Source organism: Pseudomyrmex gracilis, unplaced genomic scaffold, assembly GCF_002006095.1.
Source record: "Pseudomyrmex gracilis isolate BER0280 unplaced genomic scaffold, ASM200609v1 scaffold_180, whole genome shotgun sequence".
In the NCBI taxonomy this organism is placed as follows: Eukaryota; Metazoa; Arthropoda; class Insecta; order Hymenoptera; family Formicidae; genus Pseudomyrmex; species Pseudomyrmex gracilis.
This window is the reverse complement of record NW_018020764.1, coordinates 1-26,704: the sequence shown is the minus strand read 5'-3', so window position 1 is coordinate 26,704 and position 26,704 is coordinate 1. Positions and strand designations below refer to the sequence as shown.

Genomic DNA, 26,704 nt, shown 5'->3' with positions numbered 1-26,704 from the left:
GCGATAAGAAGCAGTCGCGTGTGTAAACCGAAGCGCTACTTTTGAACGCTGATAAGAAAAACAGAGCCGATATTTAGTGGGACACTCATACACGCATACCGAGTGATAAGCCAACTAGTTTTAACAAATAGGACCTCTCTATCTGTGTGTGTGTGTGGTGTGTGTGTGACATCACACCTCACACTCACATTGAATTTTTCAAGCGAAGTAATTTTGTTGGCGCAATCATTGAAAATTGTTTTCCCAGACACCACAAGTGAGAAAATGTATCTTATAAAGGAAATGTGCAATTTCGCGCAACATCTTGCGCACGCAAAATGTGTGTGTGCTCGACACATTTATTATTGAAATATCGCAGAACTTCGAGAAAGTTTCAAAACAGCCGTCTCGACAACAACGCGCCAATAACAACTCCGCGCAGAATTCGCGCAGAAAGGTGCTTAATTTGCTCTGCCAAGTTTTATACGATTCGAAGTGCGCATGTGTGTGCAAGTATACTCGCACAACAGCGCGACGCTGCAATTCGCGCAGCAAATTTCTTCTCTCGGATTTTCCGAAAAGTTTTGCGCGAGAGACTTCCGACGGGGAGCTGATTTTCCGGACGAGTCGATTCGAAATACGGCGCATTTGTTGCGAAAACGAAAAGAGACCCCGGCGTAGAAACGAAGAAGCCCCGCAATTGCGCGTAAGAGACGTCGTGAGAAGAAAGGGGAGGCGGAATCCCTCTCTATACGCAATGGTGTACGACATCTCGATCGATATCAACGGGTCGCGGATGTCTTTGTTCGCGGCACAAATTCTTTCTCCGAGTTCTGACCGACACAGGTGAATCGAGAATTTTTCTTTTTCCACCACACTCTTACAAAAATCACAAGACGCGACGAAGATAAAGACAATTCTACACAAGACGCAGACGCAGGTCGCAGACCGCTGATCTCGTAGAATTGACCATTCATGTTTGTCAAATCAGCCAATCGACTTACGTGATTGGTCAATTCACGCGTCTGCGTCTTATGTAGAATGGCCTTAAGATATATCGACGAGTGTTGTCTCGATCTCCGGGAGATCGACAACATTCCTCGTAGATGTAGTCGTTGTTGAAATTTAATTCGCGCGTTTCAATCGCCACGGACAGATGTTGTTTTTGCGTCGGACAATTTCGCGCGTAAGAGAATTTAATCGATCGATCGTGATAAAAATAAAAAACAAAAAAATAACATTTAGAGCTCTCGCAGAAACGATCGATAACGAGATGAAATTTTTATGTCGTCGATAAAAAAAAAAAAAACTTTCGACGCGCGAATACCATTTGCAAAAAAAAAGCAAAGAAAACATTTTGATCGGATCGCAAATACGCGCGCGCGCGCATTTCGTCGAAAACATCAAAACGTGGGAACAAAAGTCAAGTTACGCGCGCGATTATCACACGCGCGCGTCGAGTTTTTCGAACCCCTTTCCTCCAGTCCATCTACTCGGGTGTGCGTGTAACGTTACAGCTTGCTTGTCGGACGAAATCCGATCGTGGTGTATTAATTACGCACCGGCGCGATTTTTTTTTTTTTTTTTTCATACGAGCCGACTCGGCGAAAGAGCGCGATAATAAAAAAAAAAGAGCGCGAGCGCAATTCGACATGTGCGATTGCATGCGCTGCGTATGCGTCACGAGCGACGATAACACCGGTTTGTTCGTCGAAGAGAGTCCCGAGGTAAATCATTTCGAGTACGTGCGCGCGCGAAAAGGAACTATTACGTATTCGTCTTATACACAGGCGGGACGCGACTTCGAGGTCTTCCGAGCGGTGAAACACTTGTAAAAATAATGAGTCGCGTGAAATATCGGTGAATATAATAATAGAAAAAAAAAAAAAAAAAGAAGCAAACTATACCGAGCGCACACCATACATCCTAACAACAAATGATGGGAAGTTTCCCACATGGTCCGTGAAAGAGGGGGTTGATATTATCTTTCATTGTGCGGAAACTCGAGCGCATTTGAAATAGGAAATAACGCGACCGAGATTTATTACACGTTTAAATCAATCGTGTTCAAATCTTCCAAAGGAGAGAGAAATGTAGGGTGTTGAATGCGATTTAACATGCGAACTCGAATGCACTTCTGACCGAGATCCTTCTTTATCAATGAAAATCGTGAGATTTCGATTGAAAAAAAAAAAAAAAAAAAAACACGCGCACACATGCGTGCGTAAGATATGCTATCAAAACGAATAGTGTCGAGTGTTTGCGAGACGCGCGAGAAAATGCGGATTCTTATCGAAAAGCCGAGTGACGATCGAGAGAAGCTCGACGAAGTGTGTTGTTGTTGTTGTGATTCGAAGCCGACGCACGGTCCAAAGCTGATTAGCACAAATTCCTCGAACTTAACTACATATCGCGATAGCGTAACGCGATAGTGACGGACGAATCGCGTCGTCCGCCGCGAAATGTCGTCAACTATATGTCAAAGCGATGGAATTATTGTTATGAGACGATAAAACACCGTTGCTTGCGGTTTTCAATGACACTTATCGCGTCGTTCTCAAGGACGCGAGACAATTAGGCGCGCATTATCGCGCCGTTTACAAGCGTGGCGATCTATATAACAACTTCATTTTTTTTTGTGATCCGTTTCAAACGCACGTATTTTATCGAGCGATTACATTTTCCACGACGAAGTTCCTTCGCTGGAACGTTTCGACGGTTTAAATATACATACGCGTATGTAATCCGCATGCACATACACACACACACACACACACACACACACACAGTACCCGGTTAAGACGTTCAACAGACGCGATAGGCATCTTTGACAGTCAATTTATTTTTACAAAGAATCCGAGCAGTAGTTACCTTAGCGTCTGATTAAAGATCTAAATTATAATAAAGCACACACCGGCGGGCATATAATTACAGACACACACAACATGCGCGTCGCTATCAACTTCAATTAGCACGTAAGCTGCGCCTCGAACTGTTATGTCATTTTTTACTTTTATTTCTTCGATTTATCGTACGACTTTTAGGCAAATAAAATACGATACGATTTTAAATAAACATCCCGTTTTTATAGAGCCATTTAAATCTACTTTGCGAAATGAAATTCAGCTAACCCTACGGTAAAGCCGATCCTTACCGAAAACGCGAAGTCTCTCGCGAGAGAGAGAGAGAGAGAGAAAAAAAAGAGCAAGAGAGAGAAATGTTTCGCGTTGGAGAACGAAGGACGAGATAGGCGGCGGGAGGCGAGAAGCGGGAGAGTTGATAGCGTGCCAGCTGTGCGCAGAAACGGAAGGTTAGGTTAGGAATGGCGTTTGGGGGTCGCGGGGTCAACCCGCGGTGATCGAACGATCCAAACGCGCGATGCAATAGAAACGCCGTCGCGTGCAAACGCCGCGCGACATAGTAAAAATACAAAACTCGAATAAAAAACTCACCTCGTTGAAGGCCATCTTCTTCGCTATGCTTCCGGACTCGCGGCTGCTTCCGGCGCCTCCTTGCCCCACTGCTCCAACAGAAGAGTATCCTCGCAGAGAGCCGCCGGGCTAGTAATCCCAGCAGCAGTAGCAACAGCAGTAGCAGCTGATCTCGCCGGACGTCCAGAAGGGATGGTCCTCCAGGGGAGGGCGACAGAGCATCGAGAACGTCGACGATGATACTCGGCGCAACGTGGCGACGACGGGAACGTGGACGGCGACGACGTGAACGATAATAATAACGGAATGGACAACGACAGTGACGACGACGAAAACACTCGCGACGACCGACCCGTCTGATAGAACTCCGCGAGACACATACGTCACGAAAGAGTATCGAACGCGATCACCTTCTCGCGAGGAAATCCCCACGAGAGCACACTCCGGCCGTCGGCGCGCGTTTCTTTTTCTTTTTTCTCCTCACAGCTCCTCTTCGTTCGTGATACGCAACACGCCGTGTTGTCGTTCGGCCGATCCGCCGGGGCGCCGATCTAACATTCCTCAGGTGTAGGGCACCTGTGAAACACGGCGCGAGCGCCTACGGCCAACGACGTATCGCAACGAGAAATGACGAAGAAGCCGCAAAAAAAAAAGGTTTTGGCGCGGGGATCACGACGACGGGGGACACACACAACGAACGCGTTTTACCGACGTTACCTCGGCGGCGTGGCGACGTCGACGTCCGTGGACGGGATTGCCGCGTATCACCAACGATCGTCACCGACCGCTCGATCGTCCGTAACCGTTTCTCTCGACACTGTTTTCTCTCTTTTTTCCTCTCTCGCGCGTATTTATATCCACCGCAGAGGTATACGCAAACAGACGGGCGCCATCTTGCTTCTGGCAGTCGCCAGCGGAACGAGCCGAGTGTGCGCGAGGTGCGCGGCACAGCTGTGTACGAAACGCCGGGCCGCCGGTGCTGCCGCGCGTGCGCCTTCAATCTTTAACACCGCTTAAAGCGAGTTTCTATTAGCGCGGGAACCGCGCGCAACTCTCAAATCGACAATGACGAACCTTCGCATCCGTTTCGCCGCGACGTGCTCCAATTTTGATTTTGCACGATTGCCCGGAGCAAAAGCAAGTTTCAGAATAATGTGCGTGTATGTTCCGTCTCTTCGGGCGGTTCTTTTCTCTTCTCTTCGATTAGTTCCGCTTCTGTACAAACAGAAAACATATTATTATAGTAAACATTTATATATCGCGCCTAACTTTACTAATACTTTATCAATACTTTACTAATACTTTATTAATACTTATTGCTTTTATAACTTTTTGTGTCAAGAACTGTTATTGTACAATCTATTTGTTACGTTTTCGGGGTTATACAAATTAGCCAGACAACATGATAAAATCAGTCTGATAATATCTGTCTTATTGTTCGTCGCTATATTTGCGAATAAATTTTCAAGCCGCGTATATTGCGTATATTACACGATAAAATATGTTTCGTCACAAACGAAGGTTCGAAACGTCTGCGTTTATAAAAAAAAAAACATTGCTGGCAGTTTTCTTCAGGCTCTAGTTCCAAAATATACAGTCTTGTTAGATTTTGGAACGAGACCGTGTCAATAAACAAAATTGAATAAAAAACAAACCTGCGTAAAATACTCTTTTCCGTTCGTATGCACGTAACACGGCCGACGATTGAAGCGCGTTCACGTGCCACATCGATCATCAAGTGCGCAGATGCGCAGGTGGTGCACTCAGCGCCATATTGCGTCGTGATTTAAAGATGGCCGTCGGCTACACGGTACGGACTTCACGCGTATGGCATTTGTGCGTGGCGGCGGTCGTGTAGAGACTGTAGAGTGAACACGTTGCATCATTTCGCGATTTTGTCTAACGAGTGAACTTTTCCGTCTAACACACAACACGTGCGGTCGCCAGTTTGTGTGCGCCGTGTCACCGAACTTTGCGAAAAGATAATCGTTAATTCCCGCGGGAGAGAAGATGGGTCGTTCACGTTCCAGATCGAAATCACCGAACAGGCGGCGTCACAAAGGCAAACACTCTCGCAAGCGATCGAAATCGCGCGAGAAACATTCCAACAACAAGTATTTAGACAAATCCAAAGAACGCAGTTCCAAATCTCGGTACGTTGTTTTTTTTTTTTTTTTGTCATCGACGACGTTTCCGTCGTGCGCGGTCCGTTTACAAAATTTCCTATTTGACCGTGTAATTCGGCCATTTTGTCACTTCTTCGTGCATTGGTAGTGTTTATATCTCACGATAGAAAAAGAAAACAATATATTCTCGGCACTTCGGAAGTGTATATCTCATTAATGCGCAGCAAAGTTTTCGATTTTGTACGTGACTCTGCTTTGTCACGATGTGCACGCATGAATTTTTTTTTTTTTTTTTTTTTTTGTATTGGACGACGTCCAATACGAGTATAATATAAATGTTACTTAGTTGAATAACGCACTTGTGTATATCTTTAGCGTTGTTGTTTGTACAGAAAGCGGTCACATTCTGCGTCGTCCAGCAGCGGTACGGAAGTATCGGATGATGTACATATTGTTAGTCATAAGAAACGTTCCTATCGGGACAGGGATCGAAAAATGGACGAAGTAGAGAGACTGGCGGAGATGGAACGGCAAAGGTAAACAGAGATGATTACATTGATAATGTTCCTCTTGATAGAATCTGCGCTTTAGGAGAGAGATATGCCAGCTGTGTTGTTCTCGCCAATTTTATCTTAAATCTTCCTGCTAGAATTGACCATGCGATTATGTTTGTGCTGGTAATAATCCTGTTTTAGTAACTTTGGCTCTTGCTGACAAAATTTTCCACAATATAAGAAAGAAAGAAATTGCGTAAATCAAATCTATGAGAATTAACGTTAAAATCGGATTGTTGCTGAGTCAACATAGTCTATGATTTGCTGTGTATTTCTTTCCCAATCGCGTACTTTGTTGCTTATCAAGCGGAACATGTACAATTATTTTTTATTTTTAAAATTCCTTTTACACGCCATATTTTATAATTGTTATCAGGAAAAAGAAAGAATTAATGAACAAAATCTTCATCACGAGCTCAGTTGGGTAAGAGAATGCGTAATTATTTCATGGTGGTGGTTGTTTATCTGTCTATGAAGATTATCACTATCACGGTTTTGCAGAACAATATGCTTTATAATATGTTCTATGTACAAACGTTCAGTCTTTTATAAAAAAAAAAAAAACCTCTTTAGTATTACACTCAATATCAACTAGATTTGAATACTTTGCATATTGATAAAGTTCCAAGAAGAGTTGCCACTCTTGAAACTTCATTGAGATTTAGCATGCTGTTTTATATTTTCTATTAAGAAATATTTTCTATTGAGAAATAAATGTAATTCTGAAATGGCTGGAAGAAGATGCTGCTTCTCTGTCTGCAGACGTCAGCGTGAAGTAGAACAAAAGATGGTTGAAGAGGAAGCGGCCAAGCGTATAGAGGAACTTGTACAAAAGAGGGTAGAAGAAGAACTTGAAAAACGGAAAGAAGAAATAGAAGCGGAGGTGCAGAGACGAGTGGAAGAAGCGAAGAGAGCCATGGAACGCCAAATGATGGAGGAGATGGAGTGGAGACAAGCAAAACTCCGTGAGGAGGAGAAACGAAGAGAGGTAAGATCTATCTATAGAAACATTGGTTAATGATGGCCCAAGCGCTGGTATGATCAGCAAAGGAAATAAATCTAATTTTCGAGATTTTTTTTAAGAATTATTTTTGAAGTTGTGTGATACACATAGAATGTGTTTTCGAGAAAACTAAGCGTAGCTGATTTTTTTTTTTTTTCACATTCTAGCTGATAAAATCTGAAGTACATTAACGTGTTACGAGACTTACAGAACAATAAGTCTAACAAATGAGAACAAAAATATTCAGAAACACAATTGAGGTTTTATTGGTAGTCAGTTTGATCGAGTGGAATTTGTAGATCGTTTACATGTTGTAACTTCGATCTCACAGAACCACAACTGTACGTACGATTTACAACTTGCACTTTGCATTAAATTTTGAACTGACTCTGTCAGTTCTGTGCTTCACGATCACAGCGTTTGGGCTTGAAGCATTGTGGTTCATGATTCTACAGTGACAAAAAAAAATTTAAGCGGGTAAACCACACTGCTTCGACTTCTCAGCATTCACCGAGACGTTGTTGAGAAGCTGTATTTTATATTATTGTGGAAGAAATTTTACTTATAGGCGCATGTATCGGTTTATTTATGATCAGATTGTTTGTACCATGTATATATATATATATTTATATATCTGTACAACATTTATATAACCTTTTTCATCACACGATATTTGGATTGACGTTTGTGTCAACAATTTTAGAAATTGTGCACACACGCGCTGTTTTTGATCCACAGGGATCGACAGTTTTCATACACAGTTTCTATAATTGTTGTGCATGTTGGCAGTCTACTTATCAATCTTCTTATAATATGTGATATTCTTATCTAATTTATTTATATATTAAAAACAAAATATCCGCGTATTTGATAATTCACGTTGTCGTAATCTCGTGCAATCTTTAAAGAAGTAGAGAAAATAATCATTTGATTAAAGACAGTAGAAATCCCAAACTTTGTAATTTATTGAACGAGAGTAATTTATTATTATTATTATTATTATTGAGTCTGAGAAATAAAGTTATATTTTTGCATATATACATAAAACCATAGAAAAATAATATTCCTCCCTAAACAACACAGATGTAACTGTGAACTTAAAATCAATATTTAGCGATGTTATAATTACTAAGGTTATATTGTAACGAAACACGACGATTATTGCAATCAGAATAACTTGCAATACGGTAAAAAATAAACTTTTGTTAAACTTTCTCAATTTAACAATTTTCGTCTAATCGAAATTGTAACATACATAACAGAGATATGCAGAAATGTGTAAAGACACTGTTTTGATACACAATCAGTTTGTTTGTTACATTATTTATACGTTTGCATCTGCTTCAACTGAACAAGATTTTTTTTTTTTTTTTTTTTTTGAATATAGTTTTTCTTACACACGAAATGTAACACATAAATAATTTTCACAATTAAGACGATCGACGTGATATTCGGTAATTAATTTCGTTATTATGTTATCTTTTTGATTTTTGTGTGAACTTAGAACCTAGAATTGCATTATCACAATAAAATGTGAAAAATCAAACCGCTCCATTACAAGTTCAAAAAAATTTTTTTTTCTCTCATTTTGTTAAGAGTTTTACATGCTGCCACATTTCTTGTGTCTCTATGCACAATTATTTGCTTTCATCTTTGAAAAGTCAGCTTGCTTTTCGTCGATTAGACAGCAACCCTGTTACGAGTATTTTATTAGAAGGTTTTCTCTCTCATTTTGCACATTAAGTTTGCATTGAAATTTATTATCTACAAATTGGGAAACTTTATTAGAAAGGGACAATTAGAAAAACTTTTGAAGGGACTAAATTAGAATCCCATAGCGAGAAAGCACGACCTAGAGATATATAGGTCATCTTCCTTACCTACTACCAACTGAAGATGCCGGTTTTTTACTCACTGCTGAATGATTGTCGGTGAAGAAGGCATCCCCTACGTGATGGCGTGTGAGCTTCATTCAGGTATTATCCAATTTATATATTCATAATTCATTTTATACCAATATTATTATCTCATCGTTCTTTGTTTTCAATACTTTGTACTGAAAAAGACCATATACTAGGGATCTCATTTTATAGATTCGCTAAATATTATTACCATAGGACACGACGACGATTTCAGGATGGCAACAACTACTTGTCTTTTAGGCTGTTAATTTCTCAATTATCATCTACAGAAAAATTTTATTTAGAAATCTCATCTGCAGACATAATATATTACACACAACGTTACAACATTACACACACACACATACATACATATATACATACATACACATCGTATCACGTTTGGTTTTTTATCGTGCACTTGTATCGGAAACGTTGCATTATTATGTTTGTGAAAAAAAGAGAATTACAATTTTTTTTTTACATTTTTTGCATGCATACTGAATTTCGACAAAATTACAAGAAATTTGTCGCTTTTTCGCATTTACGTGAAGTCTCGTAATCATTAGTTGGACAATTCGAGAGAAAAAAACAAAAAACAGCGTTTGCTGGAATTCGAGAAGAATGCATTTGACACGAAAGAAAAAAAAACTGTGTGTTCATACATTAATTATCTCCTCCGTCACTCTTTGTCTCTATCTCTCTCGATAAGCCATCCTTTTTCTTTAAGAATCCGACCTTAAACTTCTTTCACGTATTCCGAAACTTTCCCGCATAAAGGTTCTTAGGATGTGTAACACTTAAGCTGTTGACACATAGCAGCACTATGATTTCAAATATACGAAACAGTGGTAATAACAGCTGGGGATTAACGACATCATTGCGTTTCGTGTAAACTTCTCTATTGTCATTGTAGGAAGAAGAACGGAAAAAGCGCGAGGAGCTTGAGAGGATAATGGAGGAGAACAACAGAAAAATAGAAGAGGCTCAGAAGAAATTAGTGAGTATTTTTGTCTAAATGCAAACAAAAAAGATGTTTATATAGCGTATCACGCGTCGTGTTCACGCTACGCGATTTATAAATTAATTTCAGGCGGAAGAAAGATTAGCAATGGTTGAAGAGCAACGGTTAATGGAAGAAGAGAGACAAAAAATGAGGAAAGAACATGAGAAGCGCGTTAAAGAGGAGCAAAAGAAGATCTTAGGCAAGAACAACTCGAGGCCAAAATTATCCTTTACGCTAAAATCGGTGACGTGAGTCTGTGTATGTTTCGTTCAGTTTTTACATGTGATATATACGCAACATCTTGTCAGCCTTTGTACTTGACAAGATAAAAACAAAGTGCAGTAACATAGGACCCCAAAGCTCATTCTAATATAGTCAAGGCACTTGTTGAAATCAGACAAGATTGAATTCTTCTATTTGATCGATGTTGATCGCATCTGAATTGAATAATCAATTCTCTTCTTGTTTGGTTTCAACACGAATGCAAGTGAAACATCACGTGAGATCGCACAGATTTACATCAGAATGAGTGAATATTATAAAGTTTACAATTTTTGTGATCAAGTTTTAATCAGGTTTGCGCGCAAAACACTTGATGTTGTTTGTACGTCACATTTTAAATCGCCCTTTCGAGTATTCGATTTTTCGCTTCTTCTGATGTAAATTATGTTGCTCCAATCGATTTAGATGTGTTCCATAATTTTTTTTTTTTCCATGATTACATACATGTTGTTTATATACAATTATAGATCCTTCTTCATTATCTTCTTAAAAATTATCATTTAAAATTTTATTTCAGCGAAACAAATCAATTGCAAAAACATATTGAATCATCACGCGTTGTAATAATACGTTTATATCTTTTCTAATTGTCAAATTTGCCGAACGTGATTTTTACAGAAAAACATAAATCATCATTATCCTTTTTTGTTTAATTGCGTATCTCTGAAATCATGTGTGTAAATGTTACGAAATCGTGTATCAATGATAACAAAAAAAAAAGTGCAACAAATCTCATTGTTATTTAATGACACAGCATTCACAAGTTTAAAAAATGCAATAGAAAAAAATCAAAAATTTATTTTTTGCAAAACAAAATTTTATATAATAATAAAATCACAGATCAATCGGATGTTTTTTTTGCGATACAAAATAAAAAAACAAGAAGGAACGATTTAAATAGCGATTAACAAAATTACGAAATAGTAATTTTGTACGTGAATAATTTGCGAATGTTTACAGACGAGTCATAGTTTCCACACACGTTAATTCTATAATATACACATAATTGTTTTTTTCACAAAACAGTTATCTATATATAGGATATATACTTACAATATTGTTATTTGTAAAATATAAACATGTTTTTAATAAATTGCTGCGGATCTTGGATTATTTATTCAGTGATCTTGAAAAAGTGCAAAAGTGCTTTTTCAAACGTGTATGTACGTTTCGCGACGCTTTGTTTATATGCTAATATGAAATTGCTAGCATTAGAAACGAGACGGGTCGTGATTGAAATGATTCCTCTTTGCGAAATAGGTAGAATTGAATTTCGACGTTGTTACTTCATGTGATCGTAGTACGTCAGAGATTTTTGCGGTGATTTCGGTGTCGCGAATAAACCTTTTCCACGAATACCGAGACCCGTAGCCTGTCCCAAAAGATTGACACCGTGAAACGGACTGCGCTGCTTGTAAATGCACTCGAATCCGCCGTGAGACAATCTTTTATTCTTACATCGATCTAGCACCACTGCAAATGATAATTTTTTAACACATTTTTCATATTGTTTTAAATATGTAACTTGTACACGTGTACCTTTCATAGCGTCTTCTATCACTTCCGGATATAATTTTGCGGTAACTTTACTACTCGGCGGATAAAGTCGTGGATTCATGTTTATTTCCAACAGCCACACCGAAAAATCGTCCGCGACTACGAAATCGGCGCCGTACAACTGAAAGCTCTTTTTACGATTCACCATATTGTCTTGCGACGCCAGAAGCGCTCCGATGAGATTCTGCTTTATTTGCGGCCGAATGACGTTTTCCCAAGCCGACTCTTGACCGCGCGACCTAAATTGAGTCGACAATTTAACGAATCGATCGGAAAATCGAACGTTTTGATAGAAATACCGAAGATAATTTTTGAAGTCTTTCAGATTCCAGTGAAGTTCCTTGGGCAGAGCGGAATTGCATCTCGGTAAGTTTCGATATTTCAACTGTACTGTTGTGTTGCACAAGTGAATAGACTCGTGAAAATTGTTAAGAGTGAAATATCGCGACGCGAATCGTATCAGGATGTCCCTGCGAGTGAGAAACAAACTTATTGAAGGTATTTCGAAGTGAGAAGAATAACAAAATGCGAAATGTCCCGTACTTATACATCCACACAACAAGAGGTTGCGTACACGTTATCAGAAACCACTGTCTGATGTCGATTTTTGTATTGTGAACAAGAAATGGTCGCTCTGTAAGTTGAGACTGTGAGTATCTTTTGGATCATTTTTTACCTTTATATATATGTTCTTTTTAAATATATACAATATGGAACATCGATACCTGCCTATGTATTTTTGCACAACGTATACGACATTTTCTTTCGCCGCTTGATTTATTTTAACGAGAATATCGCTCAGAGAATTCTTCAAGACTATTCCGCGCCCCAAACTGTCGTTGCCCGGTTTCAAAATCCAAATATTGCGCATACCGTCGATCCTGCTTTGCGGCCGATATTTTATCATTTCCTTTAGCACAGTGCGAACAAATATTACGAGCTCCTGCGGATTTCAAAATTTATTACACCTCAATTTTCGCACGCCTCAAGTTTTTCTCATTTAGAAAAAAGACCCTGTACGTACGTTTATATCAACTTTGTCACTTTCTTGCAGCAAGACACGTTTGTTTATAAGTTTGTGGAACCAGTTCAAGTGTCGACGCCAAGCGGACGGAGACGCGTCCTCGTAGTCGTCGCGGTCTATATCCTCGTGCGTTTGAATGCTGAAAATCAGTCTCGTGCAACATACATAAAGCGCGCGTAAAAATTTACGATGCAAAATACTAGCGACACAACCTTACATATTCGACGCAGCGTTCCAGAGCGAATGAAATTGCGATTATCGGAATTGTCCCGTTCGGGGACCAGATATTTTTCGGTCCTACTAAATCGGCAAGCAGTAAGAACCATTTTAATATTCCAAAGCATGCAGTGATGTAATATTCCTGCATGAACTCTTCCATTTGCGCTGACTATTCAAATAATTCAATCATTCACCTCATACACGTGTGATATTTTAATGCATTATAATTATGCGTGCGATAATGTACTTGATGCGTAACGTAGCATCGGGGAAATTGTATGTTTGATACTCCGTCTTCGTAAAACCAGTGGGGATTTCCAAGATTGTTACACAAATCGATCTGAAATCTTGTTTTAAGTACAGACGGTGCATTTTACATGTAAACGGATGTAACGTGTTCGCGTTAGAATTTTATACATCTAACTCACCTTCGAAGTGAAGTAACTCCCGACAAATTTATTCACTATGATTTTCTCGTCGTCTGTTCTTGCGCAAAACTTCTTATTCGTAAACCATATGAGATTCGGAGGAGTTCGTAACAATTTTTCGATTTGTTCCAAGCCATCTGTTGCAAAAGCAAAAATAAATAATATTCGGAGCCTTAGATTAATTTGATATAAAATTATTATTTCGCCAAATAATTTTCACGACCTTGGAACACGTCGGGACTCAGCGAGATCATTTTTCTAACCGACTTCTTTTCGACCCAGCCTCTATCAGCCAACGGTTTTCTCAGAATCGGAAATGTACCGCAAATTACGTAACATTTGTGCTCTCTCACGGCCTTTGTCAAGACCGTGAGCAAAAAGTTGATTCTGATCTTGTCGTTCGTCATTAATTTCAGATATTCGGTTAATTTTATGTTTCCACTTTCTTTCTCGTCTCTCTCGTCACTTATTCCAAACAATTCTTGCAGGTCCTCGCGATTGCAGCAAATCTCGGCGTCCGCCGTTTTGATTTTTCTCGTGGTTTTCGCGCATTGCGAATTGTCGCTCACTTTCGGTATTGTTAGAGTTAATCGCAAATCTTTTTCCGCGTCGCTTGCGTTGTTCGGATAGACCTGTGCGATTTTACAAAACAATGTGTGAAATCAAATTTTTTTTTTGTAACAGAGATAAATTAGGCGAATTCGCGATATAGATTTCTTCTTTTCGATGCAAACCTGCCAACCTTCGAAATATTTCTTAATTATGCAATTTCTCGAAGTCAAAGTTATCTGCCATTTAGATTGGTTGCTCGTACAACTTGTCGAATTGTTATTACTGTCATAAATTTCGGAATATCCTTGCATTTTACATCTGCATTTAGAATTTTCAAAATCGCTTTTTTTGTATTTTCAACTCCAAATATTTCAAAAGTTCGGTCTACGGACTGACATTTTATTGCGAAAACGACAAACTTACTGCGCTTCCGCTTCTATCGATTATCGTTTTACTCTTATCGTGTGACTTGATAACCTACATTCATCGTTTACCGCGTGAATCCAAGAAAATAACGTAGTTACGGTAGAAAATAACATTCGCGCATTTAAAAATCAAGTAATGTTTTTTTATTTTCTCCCATTGTTTACATTTTTTTAATTCATTCGCCGCAATATAGTTTCAGCGCTTTCGCCATTGACCGATCCAAGTGTTCCAGTACCGCGGAACTTGGTAAAATCGGCGACTAGAGAGAGAATTTTTGATGAAAGATCACTGAAATGCACACAGAACGCGCACTATAATCGATCGTTCAGATTAAAAACAGCTCTGAAACCTTTGTCTTTTTCTTCTCGTACAGACGTTTGTCGTACAATATTTCTCGAACAACATTTTCGATAGTTCTTTGCGGAAAGCTGTTTTCTGGCTCGCGTTTTTTCATAAGATCTCTGCACATCGCTGTATTGACGAGATCTTGATTTGTTTGTCCAGACATTTTTTTTCGAACGGGAAATTTTGAGAGAAAACACAAAATTGTTCGAAAGAAGTTCCTTATATAGTGAATTGATTTTTATTACTCTCGAACGACTCGAAGAACTTTTCTTTGTTTCAAGACGGAACCGATCGATCGATTGCAGAGCTTCGCAAGGAATTATCGAGATTAAAGTGAGGACGTGAGAGAAATTTATATTTTTTTTTTTAACCGTGAAAATAAAACGAGTGCGCGTTGAGTGGTATAATCATAACATTTATTCACATTGTATACATATATAACGTGTAGATAGAATTGGGAAATTGATCAACAGTAAAGAAGAGAACAACGAACAACGAGTGCGACTGATTGATTGATTTTGCAATTATTTGGTCAGGCTCAAACCGACAGCGTACATGTCGGTGATGTCTGTTAAAACTTTTTTCTTTTTGTGATTTAGCGTTTGCTTTTTCGGAAAGCTGCGGGTGTTACCCTTGCTCGTCGACGACGAGGTGGTGATTTTTAGTTTTGGCATAACTAGCGATGGCAGTGGCGGTACTTCCGATGAGATCACGTTTCTTTTGTACTTCTTCGCGGCGTCTCGCATTGCAGTCTTGATGATCTAACAACAAAAATTTAAGGAAGAAGAAAACAATTTTTATCGAATTTATATTAGACGGCAATAAATTTTCGCTACTACTGACTCTTTCCTCCTTTTTCCTCGATGGTTTTACAGATTTAGGCGCCATGTTTGTCGATTGCTCCTGAAGAGCCATGATTTTTGAGATCAACGTCTGTTTCGTTGGGGATGTGTCGGGTTTATTGTTTACGGTGTCGGCAAACGTGCGTGACTTTTGCAACAGTCTGTGCGAAGAACCTTTTCCTTCATTTGAAGATTTAACTTGATTGGTCTGTAAATTGTAATGAAAGGTGATGTTATAAGTTGTGTTGACGTTGATGTTTCGGCAAAATAAAATCAATTTTGTTTCAATTACAGCGATATTAGTCGGTGACTTCGTCTTCTGAATCAACGTCGTCCCCGCTGAAGTGCTTTTCGCGGTGGTTTCCGTTTTCTCGTTAGTAGCGAACATCTTCGGCTTCGCTGGCGCGGTTGCCGGAAGTGCTGGTCTCGATTTCGGTGAATCTGTATTGCTGTAATAAGAACACAACTCTTGATCGAGTTGAATCTCGAGTTCCTCTATGAGATCGACGATCACCGGCCCGATGCTGTTGTGCACCGTCGGTTTCTTCTTCACCTAAACGAGGAGAAAAAGAAGACAGATATTATCGACATCTCTGAATTATTTTCTGTCGGTTATATAAACTCACTATGGGAGATCTCGCGATTGAGTTGGCTCTGGAATCCTGAATCGGACTTGGTTTCTTCTCGCAAGTGATGATGCGAGTACCGTGAAGCGACAGAGCCGCGCCCAAATACGGCTGACAGCTCGGCATACGTTGCTTATACGCTAATTCGAAGCCGCCGGTATCCGCGTTCTTGTCCTCACGAAGATCTATCACAACTTATCATCGAAAAGAAATAACTTCCGTTGTAATTGCACATAATATACTATTTTAGAAGCCGAACGCCGAGTTTTTCGAATAATCACCTTTGATAGTGTCTTCCATCACTTGTCGACATAATCGCGTGGTAACGCTGGTTGAGTAACTCATGTCCGGATGGCTATTGATTTCGATCAACCACACAGAAAAGTCTTCCATCACCATGAAATCGGCGCCGTACAATTCGAAACTATTTTTCCGTCGATCCATGGCCTCCTGACTGGCCAGCAACGAACCCACAAGACCTTGCTTCATTCCGGGGTAGATCAGCTCGTCCCACGCGTCTTCGTGGCCTTGTGATCTATAAGAACGTTTATTTTTATTTTATTTTTTTTTTTTCAAAGAGTATGTTATATTTTCTCACGTGTGTATTTAGAAATTTTCTTTTTACATTCATGTACCGGGTTTTTATTCAAAAACCTTGTGCATGTTAGGGTGACATTTAAAATAGAGAAACGCTATGTGGGATCGCACGCGATCGCACGCGTTTGTATACCGACGTAACGTGATTCGTACTTGAGGAAGTTCTTGAATGTCGTGGCGTCCCACATATTGTCCACGGGTAGAGCAGGGTCCCTGTCGCCGCAGTTATTGTATTTGCATTGGATCGCGTGATTGCATAGGTGAATCGACTCGTGAAAATCGTCCAGACTGAACTTTTGGGAGCAGAAACGAAGGTAGCTCTCTCTGCGAACAACGGACGAGACGTTTCTAACTGTCGTTGTGTGTCAACGATAATTGCAATTTGCGCGGATAGAATGCATTTTGGGTGCACACTCTTCGGATATATTTCGCATCCACACACAAAAATATTTATACAATTAGCCGAGTGGAAACAGGGTCACGCGCTTTAATGTCAAGCGAAGGCACAAATTGATTATACCCAGTTCCCGTGGCTATCATTATTTCTTTTACGAGTTGCTTACTGTTCGCCCGCTAATTGTTCTGGCGTGAGCGAAAATGTCGTGACTTACGTCTGAGCATCCTCAGAAAATGATTGCGTACCTATACATCCAGAGAGTTAAAGGCTGAGCGCACGTCACGATAAACCACTGCCTGATGTCAAATTTTGTATTGTAAATCAGTAACGGTCGTTCTAACACAGAGAAGTGAAGTAAATCGCTATTAGATTCAACTGAAACAAACGCTCTCGAAATTCTTGAGAAAGAGAGCGATCGCTAATTTGTATTAAGTTATTGTAATCCGACGTGAGTTTACCGATGTATTTTTGGACAACGTATCGCGTGTCCGATTTGCCTGTTGGATTCACCTTCGCCATCACGTCTTCCAACTTGTTCATCAGAACGATTCCCCGTCCCCGACTCTTATTTCCGGGTTTTAGAATCCACACGTTCTTTATGCCGTCCATGTCGATCTGCGACCAGTATTTCCTCATTTTCTTTAATATGTGCTTCGAAGCCAGAACGTATTTCTGCGGTGAATTAACGCGATTAGGAGTTGGTGTATACGAATAAAAGGGATGCGATCTACTTGCGGATGTCTCACATTAAAAGGCACATTGGTGCGAACAAATAGGGCTTGGCCGTGAACGATTTGATAATACCAACTGATGAACTGGTCCCACTGATGGGACCAGATCTTTTCGGCTTCCTGATCGATGTCCTCGTGTGACTGTGCGCTGATGTAATCGCTGCATCTCTTAATTGCGAAATCGAGGGCTTTGAGCGGTATCGCGCCGGTTGTGGAGCGCACCGCGTCTTCGTCTTCGGCATTGACCTTGTCCACCAACCACTTCAAGAGACTCAGGCAAGCTGTTAGTCTATTGCAGCAAACACTACCGGTTATCAGCAAGTACATCTCCGGTAAAGGTTAAAGATTTTTGCGAGTTATCGATAAAGATCTCTCACCGAAAGTCCTCCGTGAAAGCGTGCATCTGATCGGCCTGGCATAGATTGTAGCAGCGCGGAAACAGAGTGTTGGCCACTCCAGCCTCGTAATACCAGTGCATTTGTCTGACGCTCGAGCACAAGCCCACCTGAATAATTGATTTTCCAAGAAGTGCACACGGTAGCTTTTCCTAACGATTCTCCGGCACGCGCGCGAAGAGCATGCATCCTCAACAAACTAGCGTTACGTATCGCTTATCTAAACATCTTTGCTGTACTAAGCACTTTCTAAAGATTTGGATTTTTAGTTTGGTAAATATTGTTTTCTGTGAGAGAGACGCAGATAAAATATTATATCATCGTATCGATGATTTGCAATCTTCGCGCTTTTGGATCAGTATTCTAATAAAAACAAATTATTTCGTGAATTTTTTTTTTCTTTTGTTCGGACTTTATACAATTTCCGTACACGTAGAAATTAGACTCTCGTGACAATTTGATCGTCAAAACAAAAAATACCTTAGACGTAAAACCAGCTCGACAGTACCGATTGAACACAGTAGTTTTGTTATCCTGAGCGGGCCAGCAGGGCCAGTCGGATCCGCAGTTCCACAGGAAATCGACAGTGTAATTGTTGAGCATTCTCGATATTAACAGACCTTCGCTTTGCTGATCCTTCAGATCGCCGATACCAGCCAGCAGAATCACCGGACTGGAATCGACGCTGAGATGCTGTTCTGAAAACCACAGTGTGTTTTACCTTTGATATTATAAATCCACGGTGTTACCTTTGGTATTATTAGATTAAGTATCGTAAAACTTGCAGTTTACATTGAAAATGCGGTAGACTCTAGAATGGGGAGAGGTGGGGAGAGAAGTGAAAATGATTTATTACCGCCGGTTGAACCGTTGTATCTGCGATAAAACTTCTCGCACCATCCTCTCTTCAACATGCAATCGCGAATGACCTGTGACTTGCCATAAATCATAAAAGTGTGGTGAGCAGCTATAGCGTCCTTCACGGTTTGCTTGATACGCGAGAATCGTTCGTGAATTGTCGGCGGCAGTTCCGGTGACTCGGTTTTATTTTCCGAATACGATTCTTCTTCAATAAAAATTACACAAGCAACACAATTATCGTCAATATTCTTTATCTGTTTGTGTTTAAATAATTGAGACAGTAATACTTCGAACCTCCAGTGGGTTTGACATCACAATCCGTTGTTGTAACGGAGTTTGCCACCACTTCCTCTCCAGAATCCTCATCTGTATTCTCGATATTTTCTCTCGTGTCTTTCTTGTCTTCGTTCGAGCTTTCCGAACTCGAAGAGGTTCTCCCATCGTTGGTATTCATGTAACGGGCCTGAGAACCGCAAAGCTTTCCCGCGCGTATCACTTATTTTCATTGATTTTCCATCTCGTTTTATAGAATTCGGCGAAAAGCACGTTATTTTAATCTGAAACTGACTTGCAAAAAAATGTATTTATGATGAATTTTGATAGATTTGAGAACGACAAAATGCGTTTTGAACGCGTCTTATATATGTGATGTAAAATGTAAATTTTTCTGAAGCGGAACACACGACGAGTACGCTAACGGCGAGTACAAGGAACGTGTGTGTTTAGCTTACTGTAAAATTAAGATCGTGACGAAACTCTCTCACTGCGCCACTCGGGATACCTGTTGAATCTTCGATGTTCTCTTACTGATAAGTACATTCTTTGTAGGTATAAAGAAAATACAGAGATATTCGCGCGGGACAAGTTTACCTTTTCTCAGCGAGAGTCGAAATTAAAGACGATAAGTAAAATTATGTAGTGCATAGTCGCGCGACTGTCTGGACGAAAGATGAAGTGCGGATGGAAGTGGAGGCAAGACTGAACGATGACGACAAGGACACACGCGAGTTAGGTGGTGGAATCTGATATTTCGCAGGCGCGCGGCTCAGGGGTGTTTTACGGCGCCCCTGATAGAAGCGAAATGTCAGCGGATAAGATCGCGTTGATATTTCTGCGATTATCTTGTAGAATATCGTCTAATGAAACTCATCATTCTTTTTACGAACTATTAGGAGAAAATTAATCGGAAAAGATTTCATTTATAAGGAAATCTCGATATATCCAACACACTGTTTTTTTTTTTTTTTTTGTTGCGGCAAGAGTTTTGTGAAGTCGGTTCGTCTCAAAGATTCTTTCGGTTGTAAAATAACATAGTTTTTGTAAAAAAAAATAATTGTCCTTTGTGCGCAATTTCAACGAAGATCTTTAAAGACGAGATTCTCGCTCTGATAAGACACACGCGCTCTCGTGTGTCTTATAATTGATCACAATGGGGATGTTTTATGACAAACGAGAGCACTAGAACTAAACGGTTGCGTTAACCTGGGCAATAAAGACCGATGAAACGTTCCTGGACACGTGAGCCGTGCAGGTGGTGGTTGTGGCGGGATATAATGAGCTGCAGCGTACCAGGCACCTCTGCACACCCCCGCGGTGCAGCCCTCCTTCCGCGTAAACCCTTCATATGGGTTTGGAATATAGGCAAGGAAGTCAAAGCAATCGCGTGGGTTAATCTGACCGCACTCCTCCGCTTCTCGACTTTGCGTATACCCTGACCCACTTACAACACGGCTGCATCTCCGATCGCAGGTAGAGAGAAGCGACGGTGGGTGGCGGCGCCCTGATGAATTGCTTGCTCGGCCTGGTATTGCTAATTGCGCGAGAGAAGATTTTCGATTGCCATCTGATAACACCTATTTTCGGAAACTGGTTGTATCCGCTTTCGAAGCCGAATTCTCGCGGCGTCGACTGCACGCGAGATGGATGAGATCTTTTCGATACTCCACGATTTTGAAAAATTTGTTTGGCCGAATATTAGTGGGACAGCGGGAAATTGTTGAACGAACGATCGAAGTGATTCACAGTTATTGTTTTTGCTGACACATTTTAGATAAGCGAAGTTGGTCTTTTACGCGAACTTAGTACATGTGTGTGTATACATTTTACAATATTTATAGGTTTGTTTTATTTTCTGCACTGGCTGCACTAGTTTACAATCTATCTTTTTTTTATCCATAGAAGGAAAAAGATAGACTGTGAACTAGTGCAGCCAGTGCAAAAAAATAAAACAAACTTTATGTTTACAATTAAAAAAGATTATTAATAAAGAAATAGATTTTAGTATATTAAATATATTTTTATTAGGTATATTTTTTTAAGTATATTAGATGTTTCGACAGAAAACTAGAGAAAAAGGGAGAGAGAGAGAGATAATGTCTGTAACAATTTTATTTTACTTTTATATGAATGTATATACTTTAATATGTATATACTATGAATGTATTTATTATTTTCATTTTATAAATATAGCATTATATTTTAAATATCACATCGTTGAAAATACAATAGAATAATATATATACACACATTTATCTGCTTATATAATTGTGTCTTATTTTTTGTATTTTTGTTTTATAAATATATGAATACATATTTTTCTCATTCACATTTTTTAGTGATGCGCATTTGTAGTACAAGAAATTTTTTAAATATAAATCGTTTATTAGTATAAAGATATCTAGAAATTTTTTACCTAGCTAACAAACACGTTCGATAATTTTAGTGTAACATCATTTTATTGTTAGATGTGTGGTAACACTGTTTAGACAGTAGACGACATCATGTCACTGGATCTTCTTATTTTTTTCTGCACAAAATAATCGATTATTGGTTTTAATTAAAATTACATTTACGAAGAGAGCGTATTATTGAAGTACAAAACTTTAAAAAGAAAAAAAACGAGAATATTATATATATCATATATATTATTCTATATCTATATATAATACACACACACACAACACACACACACACATATGTATATATATATATATACCGTAATCACGTGACCAAAATCACTGATTCAAAGTCGCGCGGCCGAGGTCAGTTACCCTCCGATCGTGACTCGATCAACCAACTAATCGGCGGAAAGGAGGCAACAATAGATGCGATACATTCGACTCAAAAACGCGCACTTTGCGGTACACTTGGATTTTTTAATGAGAGATATGATCAAGAATTAAATTAAAATCTTTATTATATTTACCTCTTTCACGAGTGTTCTCAGTGAACGGTCCGATACTTCCAAATTATGCGAGACTATCGTACGCAGAGTTAATTTCACGTATAGTATCTTCTACTATATCTTTAAGTAATGTTTTATCTTTTATTACGGCTGCGTCAGCTATTATGGACAAATTAAACTTGTCTCTATGTGTAAATGTACATACTCCCATGCCAATTTTATTTCTAAAAATAATACACGTAATATGTGATTTGTTTTAATATTTTATCACTGGATCTATTTCCTTATTTTTCATTCTTACAAGAAAATAGACAAAATACAAGAATATTGATGTACAGTACCTGTTTTGTATTAAAGGCATCGCATTTTTTATTTCATGTTTCATAAATTGATAGTTTTTTCCTGTCCCTTTCATATTACTGTATGCTATTGTGCAAATCGATGTAGACAGAGGTTTCAAAACTTCTACTGGCAAAAGTCCGCATACATATTTTAGCAAAAAATAATTTAAAGATATATCTAAACTATTTCTGATCTTATTGTTTGATGATGCGGTTCTCTGAAGACGTTCAAAAAATTGACAAGTGTCATTTACTGAAATATTGTTTCTGTCTTCATCAACAAAAACACTTTTGATCATAAGAAACGAAAAATCGTTCCTGAATCCAATGTTTTTGTCAGATTCCATTCTTATGGGTGTAAAGACCGATAGTGTTTCAGGTATTCTTTCTTTTATCTGCAATAAAAGAACATACGTTGCATTATGTTTAGATAGAGAAGAAAGAGAGAGAGAGAGAGACAGAAAAAGAGAAAGAAAAAGAACCATAAAATCGCTGCGTACTAAAATTCACCGCCAGTGCTAGAAATCTATAGCACATATGATGTAAAGTTATTTAGCTGCAATAAATATCAGAACGCATTTATTTTTCACGAGTAATTTATTCCCAACTTCAGCTCTTATTGAGTGTAATTTAGATCAATTATTATTTAAGTCTACTTACGCGTGAAAAATATCTAACTAGACCGGCAGCAAGTGCTGTAATTATTATGTCAGTAATTCTTGCTCCTGTACACAGTTTTAGTTTTTTAAGTTTCATAAAAAGCTGCGATTTATTGGCATTGTTTTCCATATAGGAAACTATTAGTTTCTCACCTGTTAATGGCTGACCATGCAGACTACTGTAAAAATAAGTTAGTATGACACATAACGACACACTTGAAATATCTTGTCTAAATACGTATCACGAAAGATATCACAGTTTTGATAAGAATATTAATATTATTAAAATAAAACCATAGTTATGATAAGTAATTGTGCTTTGCAAATATTCTAAATTTATACAAGATATTTAAAAAAATATTATTTTACCTAAGTGTTTCAACTAAACAATCTATATAGTTGATCAATTTAAAAACTCGTGAAACTGTTACACAACTGACAAGTAGTGACTTGTGAGTTTAAAATAACTACGAGCTAATATGTCACATCAACGTGCATTTATGTATATGTTAATTTTTTTCTAAACGTGGAAATTTGAAATAAATTTAAATAAAAAATTCTTATACACGATGATTTGTATGTCTCATTAATGTAAAGACATCGATTTACTTTATCATAACATTTGCTCTGTTCATAGTTAAAAGAGGTGTTTTTAAATATTGTACCTTTTATCGACACTACGAACAACTTGAGAGATGTGGATTTCAAATCCAAACAATATACTTATTATAGTTTTTGTGATTTCTTTAATTTTGGTATATACTTGTTTCAAGTTTGAAATATTTTTTCTTTTTAAGGAAGTTCTTCGTTTTTCTTTAAAATGGAGTTCTTTGGCTGTCGAAATGTCGTTCTTGAAGTCCATTATTGACGATTGCTTTTTTATCACGTCTTTGTCAAAAATTATTTTGCACAACGTATTTAAAACAGTTACACCATCACCAAGAGAATGATGATAACGAAATACTACTGGAATTTCGTCGATATCGGTATTGAAGCGATCTTCGGAAGACAAGCTCGGATCTTCTTCGATGTAAGATGAAGATTTTGAACAACGTCTGCCAACGAGCATTTCCCACATTGGTTTGTGATTATCATACAACGGTCTGTTGCATATAGAACCTAAGTTTTCTTGAAAAGTTGTGCTGTAAAAATTCTCACAAGATCCATCGCAAGTATTCTTTTCGCACTCCAGCCATCGGATCGCGGTTTCTGGATTAAATTTGTGTGATTTATCCCAATAAAAGTACCCATACTTTTGATATCTATAGTAGAACAGTTTTTTGAGCTCTGTGGGGATATTCTTCGAAGCGTAACCGGCGAAGTTTCTAATATTCTTCAAGAAGATTGTATTTGTACTTCCTGCGGGTTTTTTCAAAAGCATCACGAAAGTGACCATAGATAGCGAAATGTCTTCGATAGACCAGAAGGCGTCTGAACCTTCTAATATACCGGCAAATTTGTCTTTAAGTTGAATTTTTAAGATAATTTCAATCAAACGACGGTAGATGTAGAAAAACGATAGAATAATGACGAGAAATGGACCAAATAATAAGAAACAAGTAATTCCTAGTAATTTCCGCAATACTATTTGAAAAGTTTCACTTAAGTTTTTAGATTGCATTGTGCTATCGAGTTTAAGTTGTTTGACGTTAAGTGTAAAAATCAAATAATGTACAAGTTTCTATAGTTTTGAAGTTTTACGCAGTTTACAACACACTTATTTTTCACAGTTACTTTGTAATTCGTTATCTTATGATTTGTTACGAAAAACCCTGCTTTTGCACAATACGTGCAACTGCTCGGTAAAACTATTACTAACAACAGAGAGTACTGCTTCAATGTATAAATGAGACAAGACAAACGCTTTTTTTTCTCGTTAAAACAACTGTTTACATTTGATGGTTTTTGCTTTTGCATAGATTTATTGCTAGCATATTTTTTTTGTGCTGAATTATTCTTTTTTTTATGTTGGTTTTTTTTGTTTTGTTTTTATTGTTTAAATTATCATAATACTTTGTTTTATTTAATCGTTCGGTTTTGTAACATCATAGCGTCGTGCCTTACAACACCCACAAAACAATAATATATTACTCTGGCGGAGTCAATAATAAAATCGTTGAGAAAGATAGTAATTTTTGCTCGATAATTTCTTTTTTATCTTTGCTTTAGTTTTTGCACAACGTAAGAAGATACAGGATAGTGTAAAAAACAAAGACATAAAACAGAATCGGGTAAATCAATATTAAATTTACTTTTAGTAATATATCTTCCTTACGCGTAGTTTCCTACTTAAGAGCATAAACCTCTTTATTAACAAACTTTACGTTACCAAGGTAGTCAAGCTGATCATATAATAAAAGTGATTGATAATGTTTTGTCTCAAAACGTACATAATAAATTTACTCAATTTCTTACGACTACTTTTGCTACTAAAATTTTTTAATCTCATCTTCAGTTAATCTATATAAAATTAGTGTGTACATTGTCTCTACTCTATCCACAAACAATCAATTATTAATAGAACTTATAGAGATAAAACAGTTGCAGACAAAATGTAATTATTTTTCAATTTGAGTTACTTCAAAGTCTCTTGAACATAAAAACTTCCCTAACAAAATGTTAGAGTAGGCGAAGATGATGTAAAATAAAGAAATAAATGTTTTATTGAATTTGATGACATATAGTTTATTTTAAACCGTTATCATTTATCTCTGCTTTAGAAAATAACATTTATCTTTAACGTATTTAAAAGCCTGGTTTCTTATTTTATTTAAAGCGAATTATATAAACACTGACGGCCGGCGTACCTATAAAAAGCGCTCGATAACTTATTCGCGGGTTATTATACATCCGTGTCGTTTTTGACCACTTCCGACTGTTTGTTTTTCAGCGATAAATAACAACGATCTTTCCGGCTCTTTTGTTTTTGACGTACCTGTGTGCGTTTTTACGAACATCAAGAGGCACGGTAGTGCCTCGCGCCAAGTTCACGCGCAACGAAGTTGCGCTCGTACTGCGCGAGCACGCCGTGCCTCTTATACGCGAATATGAGGCATTTTAGTGGAGGGGAGATTTGTAATTAGCAATTTTTTAATAACGACTGAACCGATCGACTTATTTTTGTATTCGATTGATTCGCGGTGAAAAAATGAAGAAAAAACTATTCTTGCGTTTTTTTGGTCTGTGGCTTCTAAACGGAGAAAATTGGATTAGAAACAAAAATGTGTGTGAATTCACG

The 26,704-nt window shown here is 38.3% G+C and overlaps 5 protein-coding genes across 18 annotated transcripts in view; 1 reads left to right on the top strand and 4 right to left on the bottom strand.

The window, feature by feature from the left end:
• The window catches only part of LOC109858017 (serine/threonine-protein kinase 26), a 97,447-nt gene extending 93,129 nt beyond the window's left edge, over positions 1-4,318 (bottom strand). For both annotated transcript variants that reach the window (XM_020434897.1, XM_020434898.1), the window contains exon 1: positions 3,432-4,318. Coding sequence is in view for 1 of the 2 variants with exons in the window: in XM_020434898.1 (XP_020290487.1) it covers positions 3,432-3,446 (15 nt within the window). In the remaining variant the exon portion in view is untranslated. The remainder of the gene's footprint in view (positions 1-3,431) is intronic.
• Positions 4,319-5,202: 884 nt separating this feature from the next.
• Positions 5,203-11,107, top strand: LOC109857996 (UPF0430 protein CG31712-like). Of its 2 annotated transcripts, XM_020434836.1 has the most exons (6): positions 5,203-5,563; positions 5,929-6,072; positions 6,467-6,514; positions 6,853-7,078; positions 9,911-9,994; positions 10,088-11,107. In XM_020434836.1, exons 1-6 carry the CDS (start codon positions 5,421-5,423, stop codon positions 10,250-10,252), a joined length of 810 nt encoding a protein of 269 aa, XP_020290425.1. In that variant the 5' UTR covers positions 5,203-5,420; the 3' UTR covers positions 10,253-11,107. The 2 variants fall into 2 exon arrangements, with proteins under 2 accessions (XP_020290425.1, XP_020290426.1); XM_020434837.1 differs by lacking the exon at positions 6,467-6,514 and having other exon boundaries at positions 10,088-11,101.
• LOC109857997 (tubulin glycylase 3A-like) lies at positions 10,299-14,437 on the bottom strand. Its single transcript, XM_020434838.1, has 11 exons — positions 14,245-14,437; positions 13,734-14,142; positions 13,511-13,647; positions 13,330-13,422; positions 13,076-13,251; positions 12,864-13,002; positions 12,569-12,782; positions 12,383-12,473; positions 12,139-12,309; positions 11,822-12,078; positions 10,299-11,755 (listed from the first exon to the last, which is right to left on the bottom strand). Exons 1-11 carry the CDS (start codon positions 14,371-14,373, stop codon positions 11,565-11,567), a joined length of 2,007 nt encoding a protein of 668 aa, XP_020290427.1. The 5' UTR covers positions 14,374-14,437; the 3' UTR covers positions 10,299-11,564.
• A 796-nt stretch (positions 14,438-15,233) lies between these two features.
• Positions 15,234-21,342, bottom strand: LOC109858001 (tubulin glycylase 3A-like). Of its 12 annotated transcripts, none has more exons than XM_020434846.1 (15): positions 21,007-21,342; positions 20,014-20,088; positions 19,577-19,849; positions 19,278-19,487; positions 18,902-19,119; positions 18,404-18,531; positions 18,042-18,315; positions 17,754-17,967; positions 17,541-17,631; positions 17,052-17,222; positions 16,583-16,836; positions 16,302-16,495; positions 15,968-16,228; positions 15,677-15,883; positions 15,234-15,594 (listed from the first exon to the last, which is right to left on the bottom strand). In XM_020434846.1, exons 3-15 carry the CDS (start codon positions 19,734-19,736, stop codon positions 15,358-15,360), a joined length of 2,619 nt encoding a protein of 872 aa, XP_020290435.1. In that variant the 5' UTR covers positions 19,737-19,849; positions 20,014-20,088; positions 21,007-21,342; the 3' UTR covers positions 15,234-15,357. The 12 variants fall into 12 exon arrangements, with proteins under 12 accessions (XP_020290435.1, XP_020290437.1, XP_020290441.1 ...); XM_020434848.1 differs by lacking the exon at positions 21,007-21,342 and adding an exon at positions 20,153-20,749 and having other exon boundaries at positions 19,577-19,845; positions 20,014-20,072; XM_020434852.1 differs by lacking the exon at positions 20,014-20,088.
• Positions 21,343-22,487: 1,145 nt separating this feature from the next.
• On the bottom strand, positions 22,488-25,256 carry LOC109857998. Its single transcript, XM_020434839.1, has 4 exons — positions 24,132-25,256; positions 23,468-23,645; positions 22,808-23,202; positions 22,488-22,690 (listed from the first exon to the last, which is right to left on the bottom strand). The coding sequence occupies exons 1-4, from the start codon at positions 25,085-25,087 to the stop codon at positions 22,531-22,533; spliced, it is 1,689 nt and encodes a 562-aa protein (XP_020290428.1). The 5' UTR covers positions 25,088-25,256; the 3' UTR covers positions 22,488-22,530.
• Positions 25,257-26,704: the final 1,448 nt, after the last annotated feature.

Bases quoted from the DNA above. Each gene is read 5' to 3' on its own strand.
- LOC109857998 (XM_020434839.1), bottom strand. From the start codon at position 25,087: ATGCAATCTAAAAACTTAAGTGAAACTTTTCAAATAGTATTGCGGAAA. The intron at 23,203-23,467 runs GTAAGTAGACTT...CTTTTATTGCAG, and splicing joins TAGTTAGATATTTTTCACGC to ATAAAAGAAAGAATACCTGA. The intron at 22,691-22,807 runs GTACTGTACATC...TATTATTTTTAG, and splicing joins ATGCCTTTAATACAAAACAG to AAATAAAATTGGCATGGGAG.
- LOC109857996 (XM_020434836.1), top strand. From the start codon at position 5,421: ATGGGTCGTTCACGTTCCAGATCGAAATCACCGAACAGGCGGCGTCAC. The intron at 5,564-5,928 runs GTACGTTGTTTT...TTGTTTGTACAG, and splicing joins GAACGCAGTTCCAAATCTCG to AAAGCGGTCACATTCTGCGT. The intron at 9,995-10,087 runs GTGAGTATTTTT...AATTAATTTCAG, and splicing joins AAGAGGCTCAGAAGAAATTA to GCGGAAGAAAGATTAGCAAT.
- LOC109858001 (XM_020434846.1), bottom strand. From the start codon at position 19,736: ATGAATACCAACGATGGGAGAACCTCTTCGAGTTCGGAAAGCTCGAAC. The intron at 19,120-19,277 runs GTAATAAATCAT...TGTGGTTTTCAG, and splicing joins ATACAACGGTTCAACCGGCG to AACAGCATCTCAGCGTCGAT. The intron at 16,496-16,582 runs GTGATTATTCGA...TTCGATGATAAG, and splicing joins GATGGAAGACACTATCAAAG to TTGTGATAGATCTTCGTGAG.
- LOC109857997 (XM_020434838.1), bottom strand. From the start codon at position 14,373: ATGCAAGGATATTCCGAAATTTATGACAGTAATAACAATTCGACAAGT. The intron at 12,474-12,568 runs GCAGGTATCGAT...CTCAACTTACAG, and splicing joins CGTTGTGCAAAAATACATAG to AGCGACCATTTCTTGTTCAC. The intron at 12,079-12,138 runs GTATTTCTATCA...GACTCAATTTAG, and splicing joins GACTTCAAAAATTATCTTCG to GTCGCGCGGTCAAGAGTCGG.